At 43.7% G+C, this 25717-nt stretch overlaps 1 protein-coding gene, 1 long non-coding RNA gene and 1 other non-coding gene across 8 annotated transcripts in view; 1 reads left to right on the top strand and 2 right to left on the bottom strand.

Annotated features, from left to right (window-relative positions):
- The window catches only part of IARS1 (isoleucyl-tRNA synthetase 1), a 90014-nt gene extending 68562 nt beyond the window's left edge, over nt 1-21452 (bottom strand). The window contains exons 1-6 of one of the 2 annotated variants that reach the window (XM_051859118.2): nt 21298-21452; nt 12522-12647; nt 11679-11835; nt 11320-11439; nt 6853-6935; nt 3208-3325 (exon numbers count right to left, since the gene is read on the bottom strand). In XM_051859118.2, the coding sequence (XP_051715078.1) occupies nt 3208-3325; nt 6853-6935; nt 11320-11439; nt 11679-11835; nt 12522-12640 (597 nt within the window). In that variant the 5' untranslated portion in view covers nt 12641-12647; nt 21298-21452. Of the gene's footprint in view, nt 1-3207; nt 3326-6852; nt 6936-11319; nt 11440-11678; nt 11836-12521; nt 12648-17932; nt 18378-21297 lie in introns of those variants that run through there. The other variant, XM_070050126.1, reaches the window with a different exon arrangement.
- Nucleotides 19314-19446, bottom strand: LOC127485316 (small nucleolar RNA SNORA84). The gene has a single exon (XR_007912421.1). It is a non-coding gene; the product is annotated as a small nucleolar RNA SNORA84 (small nucleolar RNA).
- A 44-nt stretch (nt 21453-21496) lies between the features above and the next one.
- LOC103348335 (uncharacterized) overlaps nt 21497-25717 on the top strand; it is a 29846-nt gene continuing 25625 nt past the window's right edge. For 3 of the 5 annotated variants that reach the window (XR_011379359.1, XR_011379363.1, XR_011379361.1), the window contains exons 1-2: nt 22403-22428; nt 22532-22642. This is a non-coding gene — a long non-coding RNA (uncharacterized lncRNA). Of the gene's footprint in view, nt 21591-22402; nt 22429-22531; nt 22643-25717 lie in introns of those variants that run through there. The other 2 variants (XR_011379362.1, XR_011379365.1) reach the window with 1 other exon arrangement.

The raw sequence follows: 25717 nt of genomic DNA, 5'->3' as shown, positions 1-25717 counted from the left end.
TAGACCATGGAAAAGTAATTAACAAAATTCTTACTAAGGGAAATACTACAATACAAAAGTAATAATTATAAAGGGGGAGGGGATTTACAGATTAAAACAGAGCTGCTATGTCCTGAATGCACTCATATGTAATCCCCACAAAATTCCTGTGTGAAGGTGTAATGTAAAAGGATTGAGGCGTGGGTCCGTAAGAGGTGATTAGGTCATGTGGAACTCTCATGAACAGGATAGATACCCTTATAAAACGGCTTCAGGGAACTACCTAGGCCTTCCCTCTCCCCTGCCTTTCAGCTTCTTTGCCCTTCCCCTCGTGCTTAGTAACAGACTGCAGGCCTCACCAGACACTGATCTGCTGGTGTCTTGATTGTGGACCTTCCAGACTCTGGAACTATGAGAACTACATTTCTACTCTTATCATCAATTACTCAGTTTTAGTTATTTTGTTACAGCATCTCAAACACTTAAGACAAGACCCAAAAGATAACTATTACCACGTGTGAACCTTTGGCATATACTGATTCAAAAACTAATCCCAGAAGAAATTATGAAATAATTAAAAATGTGAACAGTGATGATACAAATTAAACAACCATAAAATATTAATCTTTTTTTTTTTTTTTTTTTTTTTTTGACAGGCAGAGTGGACAGTGAGAGAGAGAGACAGAGAGAAAGGTCTTCCTTTGCCGTTGGTTTACCCTCCAATGGCCGCCGCGGCCGGCGCGCTGCGGCCGGCGCACCGCGCTGATCCGATGGCAGGAGCCAGGAGCCAGGTGCTTTTCCTGGTCTCCCATGGGGTGCAGGGCCCAAGCACCTGGGCCATCCTCCACTGCACTCCCGGGCCACAGCAGAGAGCTGGCCTGGAAGAGGGGCAACCGGGACAGAATCCGGCACCCCGACCGGGACTAGAACCCGGTGTGCCAGCGCCGCTAGGCGGAGGATTAGCCTAGTGAGCCGCGGCGCCGGCAAAATATTAATCTTAAGGATATTAAAGAGGGTTGATGACATCTTTAGGCACGATAAATAATGTTAATATGGTAATGTTCAAAATAAGATTCCTTATCTATATCAAACATACATATCTACTTTTGCATGTTTTTGAAATTCTCCACATTGGAGTATTTTACAATAATAAGCAAATACAGCAATACATTAAGATTTGACAAAGCTAGGATTTGGTACTCAGGTGTTGACTATATTCTGTACATTTTACAAAAAATATTTACTTTTCATCTATTTGGAAGGCAGAGTAATAGAAAGTGAAAGCAAGAGAGTGAGAGTGAAAGCAAGAGATCTTTCATCCTCTGGTTCACTCCCCCAAACAGCAAGGACCGGCCAGGTCGAAGTCAGTAGCATGGAACTCTACCTAGGTCTCCCGTGTGGGTGACAGGGGCCCGAGCATCTGAGGAATCATCTGCTGCCTCCCAAGATGCACTAGCAGGAAGACGGATCAGAAGTGGAGCAGCTGGGCCTGGAACTGGCATTCCAATACGGGATGTGAGTAACCCAGGCACCACAATGCCTGCCAGTGTTCTCCCCATTTTTGTGCTTGAAATATATTATTAAAAAAACAGAACCCAAAACGAGCACAATCATATCTACCTCATAAGGATTTGCAAAGATCAAATGGGATATATGAAAGCATTCTATAATACAAAAGCGTTTGTGAAAAATAAATTTCACTGATATAATTTCCAAACCTTGACTATGAAACAAGAATTCCAAACAAGTCAGCATGCATTAAAAGCAATGGATTAGGGGCCAGTGTTGTGGCATTAAGCCTTAACCCACTCCCTGCAATGCCCATATTCCATATGGGTGTTGGTTTCAGTAAGGCTGCTTCACTTCTGATACAGCTAACTGCTAATCTACCTCAGAAAGTGGCAGAGGATGGCCCAAGTCTTGGGCTCCTACCACCCTTGTAGGAGACCCTGAGGAAGTTCCTGAGCTTGGCCTGGCCCAGACCTGGCCTTTCGGGGAGTGAAGCAGTAGATGGAAGATCTCGCTCTCTCTGTCTCTCTTTCTCTGTAACTTTCAAATAAATAATAAAAATAAATCAATTTTAAAAACCGCAATGGGTTAGATAAACTCTAAAAAGTGAAAATATGGGGACGGTTTTATGGCGCAGTGGGTTGTCTCTTGCAATGCTGGCATCTCTTATTGTAGAGCCAGTTAAAGTCCTGGCTGCTCCGTTTCTGACCCAGCTCCCTGCCATGTACTAGGGACCCTGCCACTGGAGACTAGGATGGAGTTCCTGACTCCTGGCTTCCAGAACATTGTGGCCATTTGGGGAAGTCAGGAAGATCTTTGTTTCTCCATCTTTCAAATAAACAATTAAGGGCCAGTGCTGGGGCTTAGCCAATAAAAAGCAAGCCCTGTGACACCAGCATCCCATGTGGGAGCTGGTTCGAGTCCCACCTGCTCCACTTCCGATTCAGCTCCCTGCTAATGCATCTGGGAAAGCAGAGGAAGATGACCCAAATCCATGGGTGGCTGCATCCACAAAGGAGACCCAGAAGAAGCTCTTGGCTCCTGGCTTCAGGCCAGCCCAGCTCCAGCCATTGCGGCCATTTAGGGACTGAACCAGTGGAGGAAGATTTCTCTCCGGTACCCATTATCTCTCTGTAACTCTGACTTTCAAATAAATAAATAAATGAATCTTAAAAAAAAAAAAAACCTTCCTGATTATATACAAGAGAATTGAGAGTTCAGATTCAAGAAGACTCTCAGTTACTATGCATCTAGATGAGGTAAAGGAGCTTCCTCTGTAACATCAGAGCTGTATAGATACTGGTATCATACCAATGACAGCAAGTTACTCCATCTCATCAGAAAACAGACCATATAGTATTCATTACTTCACATTACCTTATCTTCTAAATACTTTTAAGAAATAAATGCTGCTATGAGATCAAGTATATCATAACTGGACTAGTTAACCAAAGAGAAAGAAACAAAAAAATGATTAAAACAAGCAAAACCTATCATACTGAGACATACGTAAGTCCAGTGGGGATAAAAAAGAATCCATTTTAATCATAGTACAGCTTCTGTCCAAAGACTGGCATTATTATCAGGGCTTGGTAAGAAGTGTCAGTCTAAAGCTCAGGGTAATTTTCCACACTGGGACTATTTGGGGTATGTGATGACAATCATTCAAGGTTCATATATATAACCCAATGCCAAATGAGGTCTCACAATTTCACATACCTTGTAATTCTGGTGTGATTCGAAGTTGGAAAGTGGAGTGTTGCATGCAGTGGAGAAGGGCATGACTTTCACACCTCTATAAACAAGGCCTTTATCATAGAGCTGTTTGAAGACCCACCTAGCAAGAATTGGAAATTTACAATTACTTAACCAAAAATTTTATGTCCATACATTAAAACATATATGCCAGTCTGCTTAGTTTCTAACTGCCAAGAAGTGAAACAACAATGTCTCTCAATTGAAGACTAGCTGACAAATTACAATGCATTGGTATGATGGGGTATTATGCAGATATTAAAAATGTTAACGTCTACTAATATGGAAAAGATGCTCATGACATGATATTAAGAAAAGCGATTGGGGCTGGCGCTGTGGCGCAGCGGATTAACGTCCTGGCCTGAAGTGCTGGCGCCGATTCAAGTCCCAGCTACTCCTCTTCCGATCCAGCTCTCTGCTATGGCCTAGGAAAGCAGTGGAAGATGGCCCAAGTCCTTGGGCCCCTGCATCCACGTGGGAGACCCGGAAGAAACTCCTGGCTCCTGGCTTCAGCTCAGCGCAGCTCCGGCCATTGCAGCCAATTGGGGAGTGAACCAATGGATGGAGCACCTCTCTCTCTCCCCCTCTCTCTGCCTCTCCTCTCTCTGTGTAACTCTTTCAAATAAATAAATATTCTTAAAAAAAAAAAAAAAAGAGAAAAGCAATCGATAGACCACAGAATTCTGTGGTTCAATATGGTACCAATGATATAAATTTGTATATATCAGTGTACATATTCACATCTTTTGAAAAACATAGATTTTTTTACCAATAATTTCATTTTGGTTGGCATTTCTGAGCATTTTCTTTAAATTGTTTTTCAGTATACTGTTTAAATTTCACTACAATGTGCTCATTATGATAAAATAATTGCAAATGCAATTTTTTTTTGACATGCATAGTTAGACAGTGAGAGAGAGACAGAGAGAAAGGTCTTCCTTCCATTGGTTCACTCCCCTAATGGCCGCCATGGCTGGTGCTGTGCCGATCTGAAGCCAGGAGCCGGGTACTTCCTCATGGTCTCCCATGTGGGTGCAGGGACCCAAGCACCTGGGCCATTCTCCACTGTTTTCTCGGGCCACAGCAGAGAGCTGGACTGGAAGAGGAGCAACCGGGACTAGTACCTGGTGCCCCAACAGGGACTAGAACCCAGGGTGCCTGCGCCGCAGGCGGAGGATTAGCCAAGTGAGTCACGGCACTGGCTGCAAACACAATTTTAAAAGCACAAACCTTAGGGATTAGGATCAAGTACCTTTCCCATAGTCAGTCAAAAACTTTTTCTGAATATTTGAAAAAATGGGATGTATGAAGACACAAGCATCAACAGCAACAGTCACGCCAAGTTCTTCTGTGATTTATACTCACCTGTCCTAATTGGATAACAAAGTACATAAGTAACCCTTACTTAATTCTGCCTTTCTTTTTTTCATTTTTATACTGTAGTTCTACATAATTGGCATAATAAAAGAATTAGCTTCTCCTCCATTTGCTAAAATGACATTTTGTGGGCCAGCATTCTGGCATAGTGTATAAAGCCACTGTATGCGACACCAGCATCCCAAATAGGCGCCAGTCTGAGTCCTGGTTGCTCAACTTCCTATTCAGCTCCCTGCTAACAGCCTGAAAAAAGCAGCAAAAGACAGTGCAAGTATTTGGGCCCCTGCCACCCACGTGGGATATCTGGATGAAGCTCCTGGATCCTGGCTTTGGCCTGGCCCAGAGCTGGCAATTGTGGCCATCTGGGGAATGAACTAGTGCATGGAAGATCTCTCTCTCTTTCACTCTCTGTAACTCTTTCAAAATAAATAAATAAATTAATTAATTTTTAAAAAAAAGATCTAGCTTCAAGCCAAGAACTGTAAAATTAACTGTCTGATTTCAGGCAAGTCACAACCATTTGCCTTTACTTTAAACAGGGGTCCTAACCCAATTCACAGAATTCTGTGGATCATCTGGGAAAACATGTGGAAGTACTTTATATACTTCAAAAACCATTTAAATTATCACCACTACTAATATTATTAAATGAACCTCCTACTTTTTTTTTTTTTAATTTACCATCAGACTACACACATTGTTTATATGCCAACAAGTTCTTTAGGAACAACTATCATTCTAATACCAAGAGACTTTAAACTTTTTTCCCCTCCCAATCCAAGCAAAGGTTATATAAACTAAGAAGTAAGGTTTAGAGTTATATTGGCCAACACGTTACCCATGTGTGTTTTTGATTTGCATTAAAATGTTTAAACTCATTGAAATAAAAAAATAAGTTTTTTACTAATTGTGGTTAAAACTTAATCACATTTAAGTGCTCAATGTTTCTGATCTAGTTTCTTTTTGAAATATTTAACACAGAACCTGATTTTCAGATGTTCTAATCATGGGAACTCCAGCTGTACAAATGAATGAAAAACCCCCAGCCAACATCTCTGGCATATCCAAGGCTTCCTGTCCTTTGATATACAGATCTGGAGATGTGTCCACAGGGACATGTCAGAGTCAGGGTCTTAAGAACTATCTCAAGGTGCCTAGCTCCTCAAGGGCAAAGGACATATGCCAAGCATGTGCAACAGATCTTGACTAAAGAAATGTAAACAGATAAGGCATAAGAGTCACAAGCATCCCCAATGAAATGCAAAGTAATTATATATTACAAAACACCTTTCACAATTCACCTGTACATTTATGCATAATTTAATGAAAGTAGGCCTTTCTTAGGACTGAATTATCTATCTTACACATTTTGCAACCCCTATTAATGGTGCCTGTTTGCCCAGTAATGATTAATACATTAATGGAGGAAGCCCAAGTTAAACCACCTACCAGGAATGGCATTGCTACCATTTCATTTGGAACTGCTATAGAACAATGCCTTCATTACATAATTTCTTCAAGCATTAATTCAAAGATGTAATCTCTTAGATTTAATTCCTTAACCAAACAAAACTACCTCTGAAAACTAATTTTCCCTAAATTTAGTACAAATTAATTTGACAGGGGCCGGCGGGTAAAACCACTGCCTACAGTGCCGGCATCCCATATGGGTGCCGGTTTGAGTCCCGGCTGCTCCACTTCCTATCCAGCTCTCTGCCATGGTCTGGGAAAGCAGTAGAAGATGGCCCAAGCCCTTGGGCCCCTGCACCTGCATGGATTCCTGGAAGAAGCTCCTGGCTCCTGGCTTTGGATTGGCGCAGTTCCGGCCATTGTGGCCAATTGAGGAGTGAACCAGCAGATCGAAGACCTCACTCTCTTTCTCTCTCTACCTCGCCTTCTCTCTGTGTAACTCTTTCAAATAAAATAAATAAATCTTTAAAAAAATTAATTTGACAAAAAAAGATATTAGGCCATTTATATTCTTTATTCTAATTATTCATGCTGAAATACTAATGTACTTGATGATTGCTGTTCAACCTATTGGGGCTATTATATACTACAAAAATATGCATATTCTACTACATTTCTCCAATCCCAAATCCCAATTTCAAATCTGTTCCAAAAGATTTCAGATAAATAATCATGGACCTTAAAATAAATGAATTCATGCTACCACACCTCTCTATTGACGGAATATTTATCATATTTAAGTAAATATTTAAGTAAACCTACCAGACAGATTCCATAAATTGTGGATACAGAGTTTTGTAGTCATTGTCAAAGTCAATCCATCGGCCAAGTCTGGTGACAGTAGACTTCAAAAGACATAATTAAGGTAGTATTAGACAATGATCTTTGGTGGTTTTTTATTTCCATTGTCAAAATACATGGTAATTTTTTGAAAACAATCAATAGTTCAAGTAAATCTGTATTGGAAACTGATTAAGGATCAGTTTTCTTTACATTCATCCAAAAACACAGATAATATTATTGACCACTATTTGGCAAACACCAGGCACAACTGTTACTGGTAAGAATTATCAACGGGTGCTAGAATTAATGAATAAAAGAATATTTGCAAAGATTCTCACTTTAGGATACTCATTAATTGTGGGGAGCAACCCAGACTGGACTGAGTTACTGGAATTAAGACTTATTCTATGCATCTGCTCTCCCACAATATGGCGCTGGGAGAGGAGAAAACAGCTTCTACGCAGCTGCCTCTTGCCAACTTGAGTGATGACCTCCAGGAGCTGATCCTGCTCCTGATTGGAGGAGAGCAGCGTACTCGGCGTGTGGGTAGCAGAGTTGGGATTGGTGGAAGAGGACTATAAAGGAGGAGAGAGACAACATGCACAAGGAACATCTAAGGGGAACACCTGTGCAGCCCCCGAGAGAGCCGGCCGGCGGTGTGCCGCTCCCCTGCGGAAGTGGGGAATGTGGCCAGGGGGAACTGCCCTTCCACGGAGGTGGAAGGGATAGTAGCCAACCCGGGAAGAACCAGCAGCAAACCCGGGGAGGGCCGAGCAGACAAAAGAACAGCGCAGGGTCCTGTGTCGTTCCTCCACGAAGAGGGGGAGCGACATAATGGTGCCGTGACTCAGATATGAAGCCTAGGCAGGGTTTAGTGTCGTTCCTCCATGAAGAGGGGGAGCGACAATTAATTACTAAAAAAAACCCTACAACTTTACAGAAGAAAAACTTGATAAAACCATACTCAAGTGAACAAGACTATCATCACTAATAAGATACAACAACAATATATGCCTCCTAATATGATATACTGAAAGGGGCACGGCATCACTTCTGAGGCACTTCTGCCAAAAACATATAATCTAAATTGAATTATAAAGAAACATCAAACAGAGAGGGACATTATATAAAATAACTCATCTGTATGCTTCAAAAGTGACAAGGTCACAAAAGACAAAGAAAATCTGAAAGAATGTTCCATACTGAAGGAGACTAAGACGACATGACAACTAAATTCAATGTGTGACCCCACATAGGACTGTGGGTTAGGAATAAAAATTAGTTGGGGTTAGCGCTGTAGCAGTGGGTTAATGCCCTAGCCTGAAGTGCCAGCATCCCATAGGGGCACCAGTTTGAGACCTGGCTGCTCCACTTCCTGTACAGCTCTCTGCTATGGCTTGAGAAAGCAATGGAAGATGGCCCAAATTCTTGGGCCCCTGCACCTGCGTGGGAGACCCAGAGGAAGCCCCTGGCTTCTGGCTTCGGATTGGCACAGCTCCGGCCGTTGCGGCCATCTGGGGAATGAACCATCAGATGGAGGACCTTTCTCTCTCTCTCTCTCTGCCTCTCCTCTCTCCGTGTAATTCTGACTTTCAAATAAACGAATAAATCTTAAAAAAAAAATAGTGGGACAAATAATGACATTTAAATGAATCTATCATGTTTTATAAATATTAACTTCCTGGTTCTGAAAAGTTACACTATGGGGGTCGACACTGTGCCTAAGCAGGTAAAGCCACCATCTGTGGAGCTGGTATCCCATATGGGTGCCAGTTCCAATCCCAGCTGTTCCACTTTCAGTCCAGCTCTCTGCTAATGTGCCTGGAAAAGCAGCAGAGGATGACCCAAGTACTTGAGACCCTGTACCCATATGAGACCCAGAAAAAGCTCCTGGTTCCTGGCTTAGGACTGGCCCAACTCTGGCTGTTGTGGCCATTTGGGGAAGAGAACCAGTGGATGGACAAACTCTCTGTCTTTCCCTCTCTCTCTGTAACTCTGCCTTTCAAATAAATAAATCTCTAAAAAATGAAAAGTTGTACCATGAGTATTGAAGGTATCAGAAATTGGTTAAGATGGGGGCCTGCATTGTGATATAGCGGGTGAGGCCACTGCCTGTGTTGCTGGCATCCCATATGGCACTGGTGTGTGTCCCAGCTGCCCTACTTCCCATCCAGCTCCCTGCTAATGGCCTGAGAAATGCAGCAGAGGATGGGCCAAGTGCTTGGGTCCATGCACCCACATGGGTGACCTTGAGAAAGCTCCCAGCTCCAGCCTGGTCCAGCCTCAGCTATTGCAGCCATCTAGGGTGTGAACCAGCAGACAGAAGAGCTCTCTCTGTCTCTCTTCTCTCAGCAACTTTTTCAAATAAATAAATCTTTGGAAAAAAAAAGAAACTGGAAAAGATGGATGTCAGTTATAGAGAACTTTTCATAATATTTTCACATTATTTTAGTAAGCCTGAAATGATTTCAAAGTGAAAACTTAGGGGCCAGCGCTGTGGCGCAGAGGGTTAAAGCCTGGCCTGAAGCACGGGATTCCTATATGGGCGCTGGTTCTAGTCCTGGCTGCTCCACTTCCGATCCAGTTCTCTGCTATGGCCTGGGATAGCAGTAGAAGATGGCCCAAATCCTTGTGCCCCCACACCTGCATGGGAGACCTGGAAAAAGCTCCTGGCTCCCGGCTTCGGATCGGGGAAGCTCCAGCTATTGTGGCCATCTGGGGAGTGAACCAGCAGATGGAAGACTCACTCTCTCTGTCTCTACCTCTCTCTGTAACTCTTTCAAATAAATAAAATAAATCTTAAAAAAAAAAAATGTGAAAAGTTAAAGACCTGTGTCCTTGTTATACTCATGATTTTACCCTATTGGTAACAAGGCAAGAAAGTTAGCCTGCAAAAAAATTGAGGAGCTCTGATTTTTCATGTTGTTGAAATCAGTTTATTCATTGGTGAAGAAAAGCCACTCAAGGTTTTGGTTTCTGTTTGTTTCAAAGATTTATTTATTTATTTATTTATTTGAAAGGCAGAGTTACAGAGAGACAGACAGAGAGACAGATCTTCCATCTGTTGGTTCACTCCCCAACTGGCCACAATGGCTGGGCCAAGCTGAAGCCAGGAGCCCAGAGCTTCTTCCCAGTTTCCCACATGAGTGCAGGGGCCCAACCACTTTCCACAGTTTTCCCAGATAATTAGCAGGGAGCTAGATGGGAAGTGGAGCAGCCAGGTCTCAAACCGGCACCTACATAGGATGCTGGCATCACAGGCAGCAGTTTTGTCTGCTATGCCACAATGCCAGCCCATACTCAAGGTTTTTGAGCAGAGGAAAAGCATGAAGACAGTTTTGTAGAGTAAAAAACATGGCAGCCTTACTGGAAAGGTCATGAGGAACATGCTGGATAGATTTACAGAAATGAACATGATGGTAGGTGAGGATCTAGGGAAAGATTATTAGAATTTAGTGACTATATACTATGAGAAAGGACTTGATAGGATTTGGTGCCTGGTTTTGATCACGTGGATTAATGTCTGAAGGATGGAAGGAATGATACCATCGCCAGAATAGAGAATTCTAAACAACAAGGTTGAGAGGTCAAAGGTAAGATGGAGTCTACTGAAGAAATAAAAGAAGCCATACAGACACAGTAATGTAATCTGAGACGCAGGGAAAGAACAAGTGGGCAGCAGCTCTCCGGCTGTGGGAGCTCTGTTATTATGAGAAGCAGCAGGAAACAGGGGTGTCAAACTCACATAATAGTTCAGGAACTGGCATCGTGGCACAGCAGGTCAAGCAACCACCCAGAATATCCTCATTCCATGTCACAGCACCAGTCTGAGCTCTCTGTTTGAGCAAATGCGCTTGGGAAAGTGGAGGAAGATGAACGACCCAACTGCTCAGGCCCCTCCCAACAAAGTAGGAGACTTGGATGGAATTCTGGGCTCTTGACTTCACCCTGGGGCGGACCCAGTTGTTGCATTCATTTGGGAGCGAACCAGTTAACAGAAGAAATCTTTTTCTCTCTGATCGTCTTTGTCTTTCCCTCTCTGTCACTCTACCTTTCAAGTAAATAAAATCTTTAATATAAAAAAGAATGGTTCAAACTTGAATTTTTAAAAATACCTGAATTATTTTACTGAAACACTGAGGTAAATATGATTTTTCATGGTTATATACTGTTTGTAGGCAGGAGATTAAATATGAAGAGCAACAAAGTACATGGAAGTCAGAAAAGAGAGGGTTTAGTTTAGGCTAAAAGTTTAAGTAAGAGGGTTGGAGGGGACTCTTCTTAGGTACATACAGTATACAGGGTCAATCCCTCCTGTGTTACACCTCACACAGGCAACCATACTTTTGGGAGTAATTCATAAAGGGTGCAAAGGACCATAAACAATTCAAGTCCCATTTACGAAGTCAATTTTGTGTTTATTCAACAGAAAACAACCCAACATACCTTCCACTCTGTAGAGTATCTCATCACAATTGCTCGGCACTGATTGTTATACTCTGCAATACCCATTTTGGCAACATCCTCTGGTCCTTTGATCCCCAGTGTCTTATCAATTTCATATTCCTGAAAATTTTTTGATAAGCTTGTTAACATTCCTATCAAACTATAGGAACTAAGTAACTCTAGAAAATAGCTTTAAAAATGAGTTCTTAAAAAAACTGTACAGAGAAAATGAACTATAAATAATGTTATAGAAATGAGGTTAAAAAACTGACATAGTCAAAACTCTTAGTAATTTATTATATGATGAAATATAATAATCTATAAGATCTGGAACATTATAAGGCTAGAAGCAAACATACCACAGGTAAACCATGACAATCCCATCCAAATCTTCTGTCAACGTGAAACCCACTCTGGTGAGCATATCTTGTAACTATATCTTTAATTGTCCCTGCAAGTATATGTCCATAGTGAGGCAGTCCAGTTGCAAAAGGAGGCCCATCATAGAAGGTAAATCTAACAGACATAATCAAAACACAATGTTAAAAGACAGCAAGAATTTAGGACATGTTTCTATAGATAGCTCCTGTCACAGTGAAATCTTTAGGGAAAAGAAAACTGGCAAGATTAGGATGTTCACAGATATAATTTAATAGACATTTATTAAATGTCTTGCCTTCATAAAGGTTACAGTTATGGTAGCGCTGGAGAGACTGTCATTAAAACAGCCATTTTATTTATTAGTTCCTTGTAATAGGGCAAGTTATTAACCCAGAGCCTGAGCTATCTCATCCGTAAAGCAGGACAATAAACACTTATTTCATAGTTTCTGAGCAGAGAAGACACCTAATGGAAACAGTGACTAAAGGACTAGTCTTTTAGGAGAATGGACACTAGAGGCAGGAAGTGTAGTAGTAAAGTTCCACAGGGTACTTACACTTAGGTCTAAGTGCCTCAGTGAGGGTGCTGATTATGATAAAGGTAGAAAGGAAGTGGGTGGTATATAAACGCTATTCGGAGGACGTCTTAAACAGAATCTCCCCTCATAAGAACTCATTCATTCAACATATTGAGTACTCACTATATAGAAAACCGGGAGACTCTGGGACTACAAAGATGAATAAAGTTTCTATTTTAATGGAACTAAGTCTAAGAAATGACTACTATTAAGCACTCTACCTTTACAAAAGAAACTCACATACTTTGGCCTGTGTTTTGATTGCTTTAAGCATTCCTGAAAACAATTAAATTCAGACCAGAACTGCAAAATTTTCTCTTCTTCAGCAGGAAAATTGATGTTTTCTGGAACTTGTTGAACCATTTTGTTGCTGAAAGAGAAAACAAATATACCACTGTCAAAAAGAAATCTAAATTAGCAGCATACTCTATTATGAAAATGGCTGTATACTTCACTATCTATATTACCTAGTACTTTAAAATATTAATTTTACTGAGTTAAGATTCACATATGATAAAGTATATACTTTCAAAGTATATAAAACAATATATTCATAAAGTTGTATAACCATCACTACTATTTAATTTCAGGACATTTTTAATATTCTAATCCCAAATCCCATAACCATGAGCAGTCTTTCCATATTCTCTCCTGCCTCTGTCCTGGTAACCATTAATTTGTTTTCCTTTTTTTAAGATTTATTGGCCGGTGCTGTGGCACAGTATGTAAAGCTGCCGCCTGCAGTGCTGGTATCCCATATGGGTGCAGGTTTGATTCCCGGCTGCTCCACTTCCGATCCTGCTCTCTGCTGTGGCCTGGGAAAACAGAAGATAGCCCAGGTCCTTGGGCCCCTGCACCAGCGTGGGAGACCTGGAAGAAGCTCCTGGCTCCAGGCTTCAGATCGGCACAGTTCTGGCTGTTGCGGCCAACTGGGGAGTGAATCAGTGGATAGAAGACATCTCTCTGCCTCTCCCTCTCTCTGTGTAACTCTGATTTTCAACAGCCAGGGTTGGGCCAGGCCAAAGTCAGGAGCTAGGAAATCTGGATCTCCCACTTATGTGGCAGGGGCCTGAGCACTTGGACAATCTTCTGCTGCTCTCCCCAGGCCATTAGCAGGGAGTTGGAAGCAGCCAGAACGCGAATCAGTGCCCATATGGGATGCTGGTGTCACAGGCAGTGGCTTTACTTGCTAATCTACAACACCGACCCCTACACTTGCCTTTTTAAGAAACTGTCAAAATATTTTCTTTTTTTAAAATATTTTTAAAGGTGTTTATTTACTTGAAAGTCAGAGTTACACTGAAAGAGAAGGAGAGGCAGAGAGAGAGAGAGAAAGAGAGAGAATGGTCTTCCATCTGCTGGTTCACTCCCCAAATGGCTGCAACTGCTGGGGCCGCGCCAATCGAAGCCAGGAGTCAGGAGCTTCCCCCGGTCTCCCACACTGATGCAGGAGCCCAAGGACTTGGGCCATCCTCCACTGCCTTCCCAGGCCACAGAAGAGAGCTGGATAAGAAGTGGAGCAGCCGGGCCTCGAACCGGCACCCACATGGGATACTGGCACTGCAGGCAGTGGCCCTACCCAGTACGCCACAGCGCCGGCCCCAACTGTCAAAATATTTTCAAAAATGACTATGCTGTGAATAAGGATTCCAATTTTCCCATATTCTCTCCAACATTCCTTATTATCTATCTTTAGATTATAAACAATCTGGAGGCTGCTAAGAAGTATTTCATTATAGTTTTGATTTGCATTTCCCTCATGAGTAATGATACTGAGCATCTTCCCATGCACTTACTGACTACTTGTGTATCTTCTTTTCTTCTTTGGATAAATGTTTATTCATCCTTCAGCTATTAGTTTGCAGAGTTCTTCAAACAGTCTGGATATAAGTACCTTATCTCGTACATGATTTGTAAAAATTTTTTCTCATTCTGTGGGTTATCTTTTAATTTTTTTGGTAGCATTTTCTGAAGCATAAAACCCACCCTCATGGGGTCCAGGGACCCCAGCACTTGGGCCATCTTCTGCTGCTTTCCCAGGCACATTAGCAGGCAGCTGGATCAGAAGTGGAACATCCAGGAATCAAACCAGTGCCCACACGGGATACCCACACTGCAGGTGGCAGCTTAACCCACGATGCCACAGCGCCAGCATCCAAAGAATTATTTTGATGAGCTCAATTTATCTATTTTCATTTTGCTGCTTGAGCTTTTTGTGTGAAATCTAATACATCATTAACCAAACCAGGTTGTAAAATTTCAGATTAGGAGCAGACATCTGGCACAGCTGTTAAGATGCCACTTGGGAGGCAGTGTTGTGGCACAGTGTGTTAAGATGTCATCTGCAACGCTAGCATCTCCTATAAGCACCAGTTCAAGTTACTGGCTGCTTCCTTTCTGATCCAGCTCCCCTTATGTGCCTGGGAAGACAGCACAAAAGATGGTCCAGGTACTTGGGACCCTGCAATCCATGTGGGAGTTCCAGGCTCCTGACTTTGGCCTGGTCTAGCCCTGGCTGTTACGGCCATTTGGGAAGTGAACCGGCGATGAAAAATCTCTCTCTCCCCTACTCTGTAACTGCCTTTCAAGTAAATAAATTAAAAAAGAGATGTCACTTGCAGTGTAGAGTACCTGGGTTTTACTAGCCAAGCATCCTGCAAATGTGCACCCTGAGATGCAGCACTGATGCCATTCATGTGGGAGCCTGGACTGACTTCCAGGCTCCTGGCTTTGGCCTGGTCCAGCCCTTGCTGTTATGGGCATTTGGGGAATGATCAAGCAGATGGATAATCCTCCCCTTCCCCTGTGTACATGTCTTTGTTTTCCTGCCTTTCAAATAAAAATAAACAAGTATAATGGCTAACATGCTAATTAAAACCCGAAATTTTTAGCTTACATTTGAGTCTATGATCCACTTTGAGTCATTATTATATATGATATGAGGAAGTGGTACACAGTAATAATTTTTTACAAAATTGTGTCCAAATCACATTCTTCATTATTTTTCAATTACAATATAAAATTTAGTAATGACAGTCCACATGTTTCTTTTTTTTTCTTTCTTTCTTTCTTTTTTTTTTTTCTTTGACAGGCAGAGTGGACAGTGAGACAGAGAGAGACAGAGAGAAACGTCTTCCTTTGCCGTTGGTTCACCCTCCAATGGCCAGCACGCTGCGGCTGGTGCACCGCGCTGATCCAAACGCAGGAGCCAGGTGCTTCTCCTGGTCTCCCATGGGGTGCAGGGCCCAAACACTTGGGCCATCCTCCACTGCACTCCCTGGCCACAGCAGAGGGCTGGCCTGGAAGAGGGGCAACCAGGACAGAATCTGGCGCCCCGACCGGGACTAGAATCCGGTGTGCCAGTGCCGCAAGGCAGAGGATTAGCCTATTGAGCTGCGGCGCCGCCCCAACATGTTTCTAAAAGCAAGTGCGAAAATCTTGGAAACTCAGTCTGATGGTGCTAAAAATTCATTAATAATCTGAAAAAAACTCATGTTGAGAAAACTATTCGTCTAAGAATTTTCTTATAATTACACAACATAAGGTGCTTCTATTAAAATAACTTCATCTTTTTTTGTTTGTTTTTGTAAGATTTATCTACTTATTTGAAGAGCAGAGTAATAAAGAAAAGGAGACAGAGGAATCTTCCCTCCACTGGTCCATGGTAGCAACAGCTGGGGCTAGACTAGGCTGAATCCATGAACTCCATCTGAATCTCTCAAAGGGGTGGCAGGGACTCAAGTACTTGAGCCACCATCTGCTGCTCCCCAGTCACTTTAGCAGGGAACTAGATTGGAAGCAGGGTAGCTGGGACTTGAATTGGCACTCCAATATGGAATGTGGGCAGGCAAAATGGTGGCTTAACCCGCTAAGCCACAGCACCTGCTTCCTCTTCTCTTTGAGGGAAACAGGTAAACTTTTAAAAGTCCTTAAACCTAAAAAATTAAGAATTCCACATTTTAAAGTTTACTACAATGTTCCATTTGATCCTTTTTATTGCTACTCATGGACAAACCATATTTCTGATTTGGTCCCTGATGAAAGAAGTCCTAAAGTGTCTTTCTAAAGTTTTGCTAACAACCTCATGCAGAAGCACTTGATCAGTCTGAGACTTAACTGCCTAGGGAGTATCTTCAAGTCCCTTCCTCCTGAAATCCTATTTATTCTTACGCACAATTATAATAACGCTGGTGACCATAATTCTAAGCCAACATCAGATTAGAAGACAGGATTGCTAACAATGAGAGAACAGAAAAGATGGAAAACCTTAAAGACTCAAGAACTACAACAGTCTGGGGTAAATGACCTTAGGAGAAAGGACACCTCACACCTGAACCATTCTTGACAGTATTGAAGGCATCATAGCCTAAGCACAGCAAACGAATCAAGCCATTAAAAAGAAAGAAAAAAATGACTTGTGACAGATAGTGTCTTTCCTATTCTTTCACCGCTATTAATTTTTTAGATAAAAGAATATCTCTAAATTTTTGACTTTTCTTTAAGGGCTGGAGGCTGTGTGAAGCCTCTTTTTAAAAATGTGGGGAGGCCGATGCCGCGGCTCACTAGGCTAATCCTCCGCCTTGCGGCGCCAGCACACCAGGTTCTAGTTCCAGTAGGGGTGCTGGATTCTGTCCTGGTTGCCCCTCTTCCAGGCCAGCTCTCTGCTGTGGCCAGGGAGTGCAGTGGAGGATGGCCCAAGTGCTTGGGCCCTGCACCCCATGGGAGACCAGGAGAAGCACCTGGCTCCTGGCTTCAGATCAGCGCGGTGCGCTGGCCACATCGCGCCAGCCGTGGCAGCCGTTGGAGGGTGAACCAACAGCAGAAGGAAGACCTTTCTCTCTGTCTCTCACTGTCCACTCTGCCTGTCAAAAATTAAAAAAAAAAAAAAAAAAAAAAAAGTGGGGAAAAATTTTAAAGGCAGAGGGGTAGGCAGAGAGAGATCGATCTTCTAGCTGCTGGTTCACTCCCCAAATGTCTGGCAACAGCTAGGTCTGGGCCATGAGTATAGAATTCAATCTGGGTCTTCCACATGGGTGGCAGGCACCCAAGTATTTGATCTGTCTTCTACTGCCTCCACGGTGCACTGAAAGCAGAATAGCCAAAATTCTAATCCAGAATTGTGAGATGGTATGTGGGTATCCCAAGCACTCTTAACCACTATTCCAAATGCTAGGGAAAATAAGTTAAGAACATTCAGGCCACATAATAAACTGAAGTAGCCATTTCCAATCAGAGTGCACCATTAAATGGCATTAAGTAGAAGCTGTTTATACCTTCAATTCTTACTACAATCTCCAGCTTTTCAACAATGGAAAGAAGTGTTAGACTCCACATTTACTGACTTATTTAGACTCTACATTATTGACTTATTAACTGTCTTATTGATTCAGCAGCTACCTTATTAGAAGCCGTTTGAAACTTATGGGATTGTACTTGAACACTAACAGACCTTTAGATAACTACACGTTCATTTCTGTCATTTCATTTTTTAAAAATTTTTATTTAATTATTTGAAGGGAAAAAAGAGACAGATCTTCCATCTGCTTGTTCAATCCCCAAATGCCCACAACACTGGGCCAGGCAAGGGCCAAAAGCCCAGAACTCAATACAGATCTCTCATGAAGGAGTTGGGGACCTAAGGACTTGAGCTATCACCTGCTGCCTCCCAGTGGGGTGCATTAGCAGGAAGCTGGAATCAGAAGCAGAGCTGAGACTCAAATCCAGGCACTCTGAAATGGGATGCAGGTATCCCAAGCTGCAGCCTTACTGTTGAGCCAAATGCCTATCCTCCATTACTGTCACCTTAAAAAAAAAAAAAAAAAAAAAAAGCCATGAGTATAGAATTCAATTCTTCTTGGAGAAAATAAGACTTTAATGTTTTCTAAGAAGAGAGATTCTTTTACTGAGTTACCCAGGGAGTTTCTACTCTTTTTTTTTTTTTTTTTTAAGGTTTATTTATTTATTTGAAAGTCAGAGTTACAGAGAGAGAGAAGAGGCAGAGAGGTCTTCCGTTCAATGGTTCAATTCAGTTTCTCTATGACTCTCTCTCACTGTTTGTAACTCTACCTCTCAAATAAAATTAAAAAAAAAAAAAAAAAAAAAAAGAAAGAAAGAAATGCAGACTCATTGGGGCCCGCACTGTGGCACTGCCTGTGATGCCAGCATCCCACATGGGCTCCAGTTAGAGTTCTAGCTGTTCCACTTCCGATCCAGCTCTCTGCTAATGCACCTGGGATAGCAGTGGAAGATGGCCCAAATGCTTGAGCCCCTGCACCCACATTGGAGACCCAGAAGAGGCTCCTGACTTTGGTCTGGCAGAGCCCAAGCTGTTGCAGCCACTTGGGAAGTGAACCAGCAGTCCAGCAGTTGGAAGATCGCTTTCTCTCTAACTGCCTTTCAAATAAATGAAATAAACCAAAAAGAAAAAGAAAAAAAGAAAAAAAAAAGAAAGAAAGAAAGAAATGCAGACCCGCCAGTCCCACCATGGACCTGAATTCAAATCCTACTTTTTAATTTTTTTTTTTTTTTTTTTGGAGAGTTGGAGAGACAAGAGATTTGCATCCACTGTTTCCCTCTCCAAATGCCTGCAATGGCCTGGAGACAAAGCAAGAACTTAATCCAGGTTTTCCCACATAAGTAGCAGAACACACTTAAGTCATCATTTCTACTTCCCAGAGTCTACATCAGCAAGAAACTTTACTCAGAAGCTGCAGCAGGAGACTGAACTAACACTAACACACTCCAGAGTGGTACAAAGGCATCTTAACAAGCTTAACTGCTAGACTAAATGCCTCCCCACAATCTGCATTTTCACAAGATCCCTGGAGGACTGGCAATGTTCTGACAATTTTTCAGACACCCATCTGGACCATTTTTCTTCTTTGACAAAATAAGACTTTATGTTTTCTAAGAAGAGAGATTCTAACTTTTACTGAGTTACCTAGGGAGTTTCTACTCTTTCCAGGATTAAGAATCACTGCACTATTATGCCAACACCACAAACCCAGGGTCACATCCTTGGTCGTTCCAGGAAGAACCATGTTCCAGTGACCGGGCTATGGCGGCTGCTGAAGAGAAACAGCCGCCATGCAAAAATCACAGGATTGCTCTGGCCCATTGCATCCACTAGAGAGCTGTACTTGCACAACAGCCTCCAGCAACCACAGGGCGGGGGGAGAGAAAGTCAATCTTGCCAGGATGCCCACATCTCCCTTCTTCCGTCTCACTCCAACCCAAGCTCCCTTCTCTTCCCTAGTCCCCAACTCCCTCAGGCCACCTTAGCCTTGACTTCTACTTCAGCAATCTCCAGACTACTCTCCTTGACTTCACTTGTGTTTATCTCATGAACTTGTATTTCTTGGAAAAGTATACTGAAACCATATTTTATTTAAAATCTCATATTCTTCCCCTTTAAAAAAAAAAGTCATTTAGAGACATAGATCTCCCATCTGCTGGCTTACTTCCTGACTGCCCCCAACAGCCTGGGGCTAGGCCATACGGAAGCCAGGTATTCAGTAGGGGTGGCTGGGACCCAAGCAGTCACCTGGCTGCCTCCCAGTGTATGCATTAGTAGGAAGTGGGATTCAGGAATGCAGCCAGAACCCAACTGCAGGCATTATGCAGGTTTCACAAGCAGCAGCTTAAACACTGGGCCAAACATTTGCCCCAACAATCTCCCCTTTTAACTACACCACAATAGTGATTCCGTTATTCCTCCCACTTACCTAGGCATGACACCTCTGAGACACCCCTGATACTCAGATGCACCGCATAACCAATTAATCACCGAATCATGTGGGTCCCACCTCTAAGTTTCTCTACTCCCTATTTTTCATTGCCAGGTCTTTGTAACTTTTTACATTAAGTCAAATTTAACCCCAAGGTAGGTGCACCTCAAGCCTTCCCCCAACTTAGACACAGCCTATTAACATACCAATGGCATAGAAAAATGTACAAAACATGCGTAAGTGTATAAGATATTCCCGGAAAATAACTGAAAACAACTTCCATGATGACCAACGTAAATTATGGAATTTTAATACAATGAATATCATGTGTCATTAAAAATAAGCTGGTATGTAACAAATATATAAATTGCTTGCACATATTGAGGGGGAAAAATAGAGCAAGTTGGTTTCCTATTACATGTACTGCACTGTTTTCAAAAGCTGTCTACTCATTTCAAACATAGCCTCACTTAAAAAGGCAACCACAAATCCATAATGCAGGAAGCTAGGAGCCACTGCCACCTGCTAGTCACACACATTCTATACTGCAATGAAGACAGCGACTCCCCATCTCCTAAATCAACTCTTTTAAATTCTGCAGTATCCTTGCTTCTTTCCCCAGCTCCTACTCATCCTCAAGCTTTCAAGTCCTCCCGGACATACGTGCACTTGGCGCCCGCAGCATCAGACCGTGTGTGAGCCTAGGAGCAGGACGCCGCTCTGGCCCCGGGTCCCCACGGGAAGCAGGAATGGAGAGCCTGGCCTTGGTTCGCTCCTAAGAATACGCAGACTTGGCAGGAGCCTCGCCCATCGACTGGACTTCTCCAATGTGCTCCATATCCCTAAATTCTCACAACCACCAGGGTTCAAGGACCACCACGGACTCGGCGCACATCTGAGTAATTTTTGAAGGTTGTGGTCCCCGGCCCAAGGAGTCAGCCAGGGATTCAAGCTCAGTTCCGGCTTTCGCAGCACCACCTTGGATCGCCTCCCAATTTTCGCCCTTGGAAAGAATCACATATACGCGACCAACACACTATGAACCCTCAAGAAAAGTGATCTTTCTTTAAAAACAATTAAATAAATCGTGCCCTACGGTCTCTGGGTTGTAAAGTGTGCGCGATCTTTGCCTACGCGGGCAGGACCTGGCGCACTCCTAGAGCCTGCAGGCAGGGCCATGAGCACTCCAGGGGCCCTGCGGACCTGGCGCACCCTAAGAACCCGGTCGGCAGGACTATGGACGCCCGAAGGCCCGGCAAGCAGGACCCGGAGCACCCGAGGGGCCCAGCGTACCTGGAGAGCCCCACGGGCCGGCAAGCCCAGAAAGCAACCCGTGTCCACGCCGCGGCCCGGTGCTCTAAGGTGATGCAACCCCCCTCACAGTGTGCAGCGCAGAGGCCGGCTCCGCACCGGCGAATCAGCGCGCGCCGCCTGACACCCGCCAACAAGCCGGGCGCCGATTGACTTTCCTGGGTCCCAGCCACGCCCACTCGCCGAGTCCTGAGCCGCTGAGCATGCTGGGAAGGCGGATCCGCGACTGGGAGGAGTGAAGCGGAGGTTCCTAGACTAGCCGGGGTGGCCACCTGGTGTGTTCAGTATTAGAACATCTGTGTGTGTGTGTGTGTCTGTGTGTGTTGGGGGAGCACTTACTCGTTATTTTGTGTGTGTTTTCTAACTGACATTTAAGATCTATACCTTACCTCCAATGTAGAAGACACCTAAACCAATGCCCCTCAGTACCTAGACTAGCCGGGGTGGCCACCTGGTGTGTTCAGTATTAGAACATCTCGTTGAGCCGGCGCCGTGGCTCAATAGGCTAATCCTCCACCTTGCGGCGCCGGCACACCGGGTTCTAGTCCCGGTTGGGGCGCCGGATTCTGTCCCGGTTGCCCCTCTTCCAGGCCAGCTCTCTGCTATGGCCAGGGAGTGCAGTGGAGGATGGCCCAGGTGCTTGGGCCCTGCACCCCATGGGAGACCAGGAAAAGCACCTGGCTCCTGGCTCCTGCCAGGATCAGCGCGGTGCGCCGGCTGCAGCGGCGGCCATTGGAGGGTGAACCAGCGGCAAAGGAAGACCTTTCTCTCTCTGTCTCTCTCTCTCACTGTCCACTCTGCCTGTCAAAAAAAAAAAAAAAAAAAAACATCTCGTGTGTGTGTGTGTGTGTGTGTTGGGGGGAGCACTTGCTCATTTTGTGTGTGTCTAACTGACATTTAAGATCTATACCTTACCTCCAATGTGGCCACCTGGTGTGTTCAGTATTAGAACATCTCTGTGTGTATGTGTGTCTGTGTGTGTTGGGGGGAGCACTTACTGGTTATTTTATGTGTGTTGTCTAACTGACATTTAAGATCTATACCTTACCTCCAATGTAGAAGACACCTAAACCAATGCCTCTCAGTACCTAGACTAGCCGGGGTGGCCACCTGGTGTGTTCAGTATTAGAACATCTGTGTGTGTGTTGGGGGGAGCACTTACTCGTTATTTTGTGTGTGTTGTCTAACTGACATTTAAGATCTATACCTTATGTAGAAGACACCTAAACCAATGCCCCTCAGTACTTAGGCTTCCGGAGCAGTGGTTTCCATGTTGAGAAGCGAATTCTGACCGCTTTTCCTGTGGTAAATGGCAACAAAAGGGAAGGTAGGGCCTGAAAACCAGCTTTAAAAATGTTATTGTACTTTAAAATGTTTCCTGTAATAAAAACATTTGCTTACTTATTGTCATTGTTGGGCTTCTGCCCGACGCCATCCAGACCTGTTAAAAACGCAATCTGGAATTTGGCACCAGGGCCTATGAAGGAATTTTGAGCTCCAACAAACTCAGGGTAGTTCTGAATTAAAATGCTTGTTCTACGTAAAGGGACGGCATAGGTAGACAGCACCTCCTTATTAAGGAGGAACATTGTGATAGCCACTTAGCATTTATTCAACAGTTATTTGTAGTGTAGGTCCTACTAAGTGTCAAGGATTAGAGTGGTTTGTTGTCCTCCATCAGAGGTTACTTTTCTCCCTTGAGCAAATTATGTATTTAGTAGATGCTATTCAAGTTTTTGCGTTCCTGAAGTTACCACTTTGTTCAGTGCCATCTTTTTTAAAAGAAGTATTTATTTATTTTATTATATTTTTTATTTTGACAGGCAGAGTGACAGAGTGAGAGAGACAGAAAGAAAGGTCTTCCTTTGCCATTGATTCACCTCCCAATGGCCACTGCGGCCGGTGCGCTGCAGCCGGTACACCACGCTGATCCGAAGCCAGGAGCCAGGTGCTTCCTCCTGGTCTCCCATGCGCGTGCGGGGCCCAAGCACTTGTGCCATCCTCCACTGCACTCCCGGGCCATAGCAGAGAGCTGGACTGGATGAGGAGCAACCGGGACAGAATCCGGCACTCCCACTGGGACTAGAACCTGGTGTGCGGCACCACAGGCAGAGGATTAGCCTATTGAGCCGCGGCGCTGGCCAGTATTTATTTATTTTAAAGTCAGGAGAAATAGAGATCTTCCATCCACTGGTTCTCTCTCTAGAAGTCCTCCAACAGGCAGCAGCCAGGAGCTTCTTCTGGGTCTCCCACGTGGGTGCAGGGGCCCGAACAGTTGGGCTGTCTTCCTTTGCTTTCCCAGGCCATTAGCAGGGAACTGAATCTTAAGTGGGGCAGCCAGGACTCGGACCAGTACTCATATTGGATGCTGGTATAACAGGAAGCAGCTTTACCCACTACGCCACAACACTGGCCCCTGTTCAGTGTTTGTGTTTATTCAGGGGTTAGCGCTTTGGCTTAAGTGGGTTTAAACTGCAGCCTGCAGCACCAGCATCTCAAATGGGCACTGGCTGTTCCAGCTGTTACACTTCCAACACAGCTCCCTGCTAATGTGCCTGGGAAAGCACTGGAAGATGGCCAAGCACTTGGGTCCCTGCACCCATATGGGAGACCAGGAAGGGGCTCCTGGCTCCAGCCCTTGCATCCATTTGGGGAGTAAACCAGCTGATGGAAGTCCTTTCTCTCTCTCCCTCTGTTTGTAAATGTCTCACAAGTAAGTCTGTCCTTAATGTGTTGTTCATTGTGAATGGATGCTGTGGCTGGTACTCAAACAGTATTTTGCACTTTATGTTTCTGTGTCGGTGCAAACTGTTGAAGTCTCTATTTAATGTATACTGAATTGATCTCCTGTATATAAAGAGAATTGAAGGTGAATCTTGATGTGAATGGAGTGGGAGAGGGAGCGGGAGGTGGGAGGGTTGCGGGTGGGAGGGAAGTTGTGGGGGTGGGGGGGAAGGCCATTGTAATCCATGAGCTGTACTTTGAAAATTTATATTTATTAAATAAAAGTGAAAAAAAAATAATAAAGTACACCAGGAAAAATTGGTGAGGTAGACTGACAAGTCTGATGATTTCAAAATTGGATTGAGAAATATTTTATAACACCGTTGGAAGGTGTGTTGTCTAGAAAAGTTAATCAAATGAAAGAAATATTCCTGAAAAATTTAACTCTGTTCAAAATATACCACTTGAAGAGCTGAACCATAATTTTTTGCAGAAAAACTGAAAATCCAAGAAATCAGGTAACCATATTAAGTAGAAAGATGGAGATAAATATCAGAGGAAACAAAAAATTGTCGAGGGGCCAATGCTGTGGCATAGCAGTTAAAGCTGCTACCTGCAGTGCCAGCATCCCACATGGCCACCGGTTCTAGTCCCAGCTGCTCCTCTTCTGATCCAGCTCTCTGCTATGGCCTGAGAAAGCAGTAGATGGTGGCCCAAGTCCTTGGGCTCCTGCACCCGCATGGGGGACCTGGAAGAAGCTCCTGGCTTCAGATCGGCCCAGCTCCTGCCATTGTGGCCATTAGGGGCATGAACTAGCAGATGGAAGACCTCTCTCTGCCTCTAACTCTGCCTGTCAAATAAACTGATAAAAAAAATTGTTGAAGATGATTTTATTAAGGGAGCAGGAATTGGGGATGGGAAATGCCATTTTATGTCACTCATTTGCTTTGGAGACAGATGTGACTTCTAAATATGGATACAAATTCTTGGACATTCCTCCCATTGAGAAATGAGGTTGTATCTGTATTGACCTGTAGAATACCATGAGGTGGAAGTGACTAGTCAGCTTCTGGGCTCCGGCCTTAGAGATGGGCTGCATCAGCTTTCTGCCTGTGAGAACAGTTGCTCCTAGTTGCCAAGCTGTAAGCCCAGGGACAGGCACTGTGTGGGTGAGCCATCTGAGAAGTGGGTCTTCTAGCCCAGCTGAGCCTGTCCAATGACTCCACAGAATAGATGAGCAGTCCCCATTTGTGAGCAAATTAATGATCATCACTGGGATGATTTGCTATGGAGCAATAGATTAAGAAGTTAAAAATGTAATCTGTATCAAGAAAAGGTGGAACTTTTGGATTATTTATCCTGTTGAGTGGTTATTCCCATTCTGTTTGAAGTCTCAGAAACACAGGGATCCAGGATTCTTCAAGATACTTAGTTCCTTTTACCCTAATTTATTTCAAAAAACATACACAATACAGAAAGTTCATGGCAAATGAACATTATCTTTTATTTTCATTTGTCCATGAATTTCCTGTGGTACTTTTTTTTTTTTTTTAATTTATTGACAGGTAGAGTTACAGCCAGTGAGAGAGACAGAGAAAGGTCTTCCTTCCATTGGTTCATTCCCCAAATGGCTGCCACGGCTGGCGCTGTGCTGATCTGAAGCCAGGTGCTTCTTCCT

Source organism: Oryctolagus cuniculus, chromosome 1, assembly GCF_964237555.1.
Source record: "Oryctolagus cuniculus chromosome 1, mOryCun1.1, whole genome shotgun sequence".
Lineage (NCBI taxonomy): Eukaryota > Metazoa > Chordata > Mammalia > Lagomorpha > Leporidae > Oryctolagus > Oryctolagus cuniculus.
Note: the sequence above shows the minus strand (reverse complement) of the source record. Positions and strands in the feature narration are given on the sequence as shown.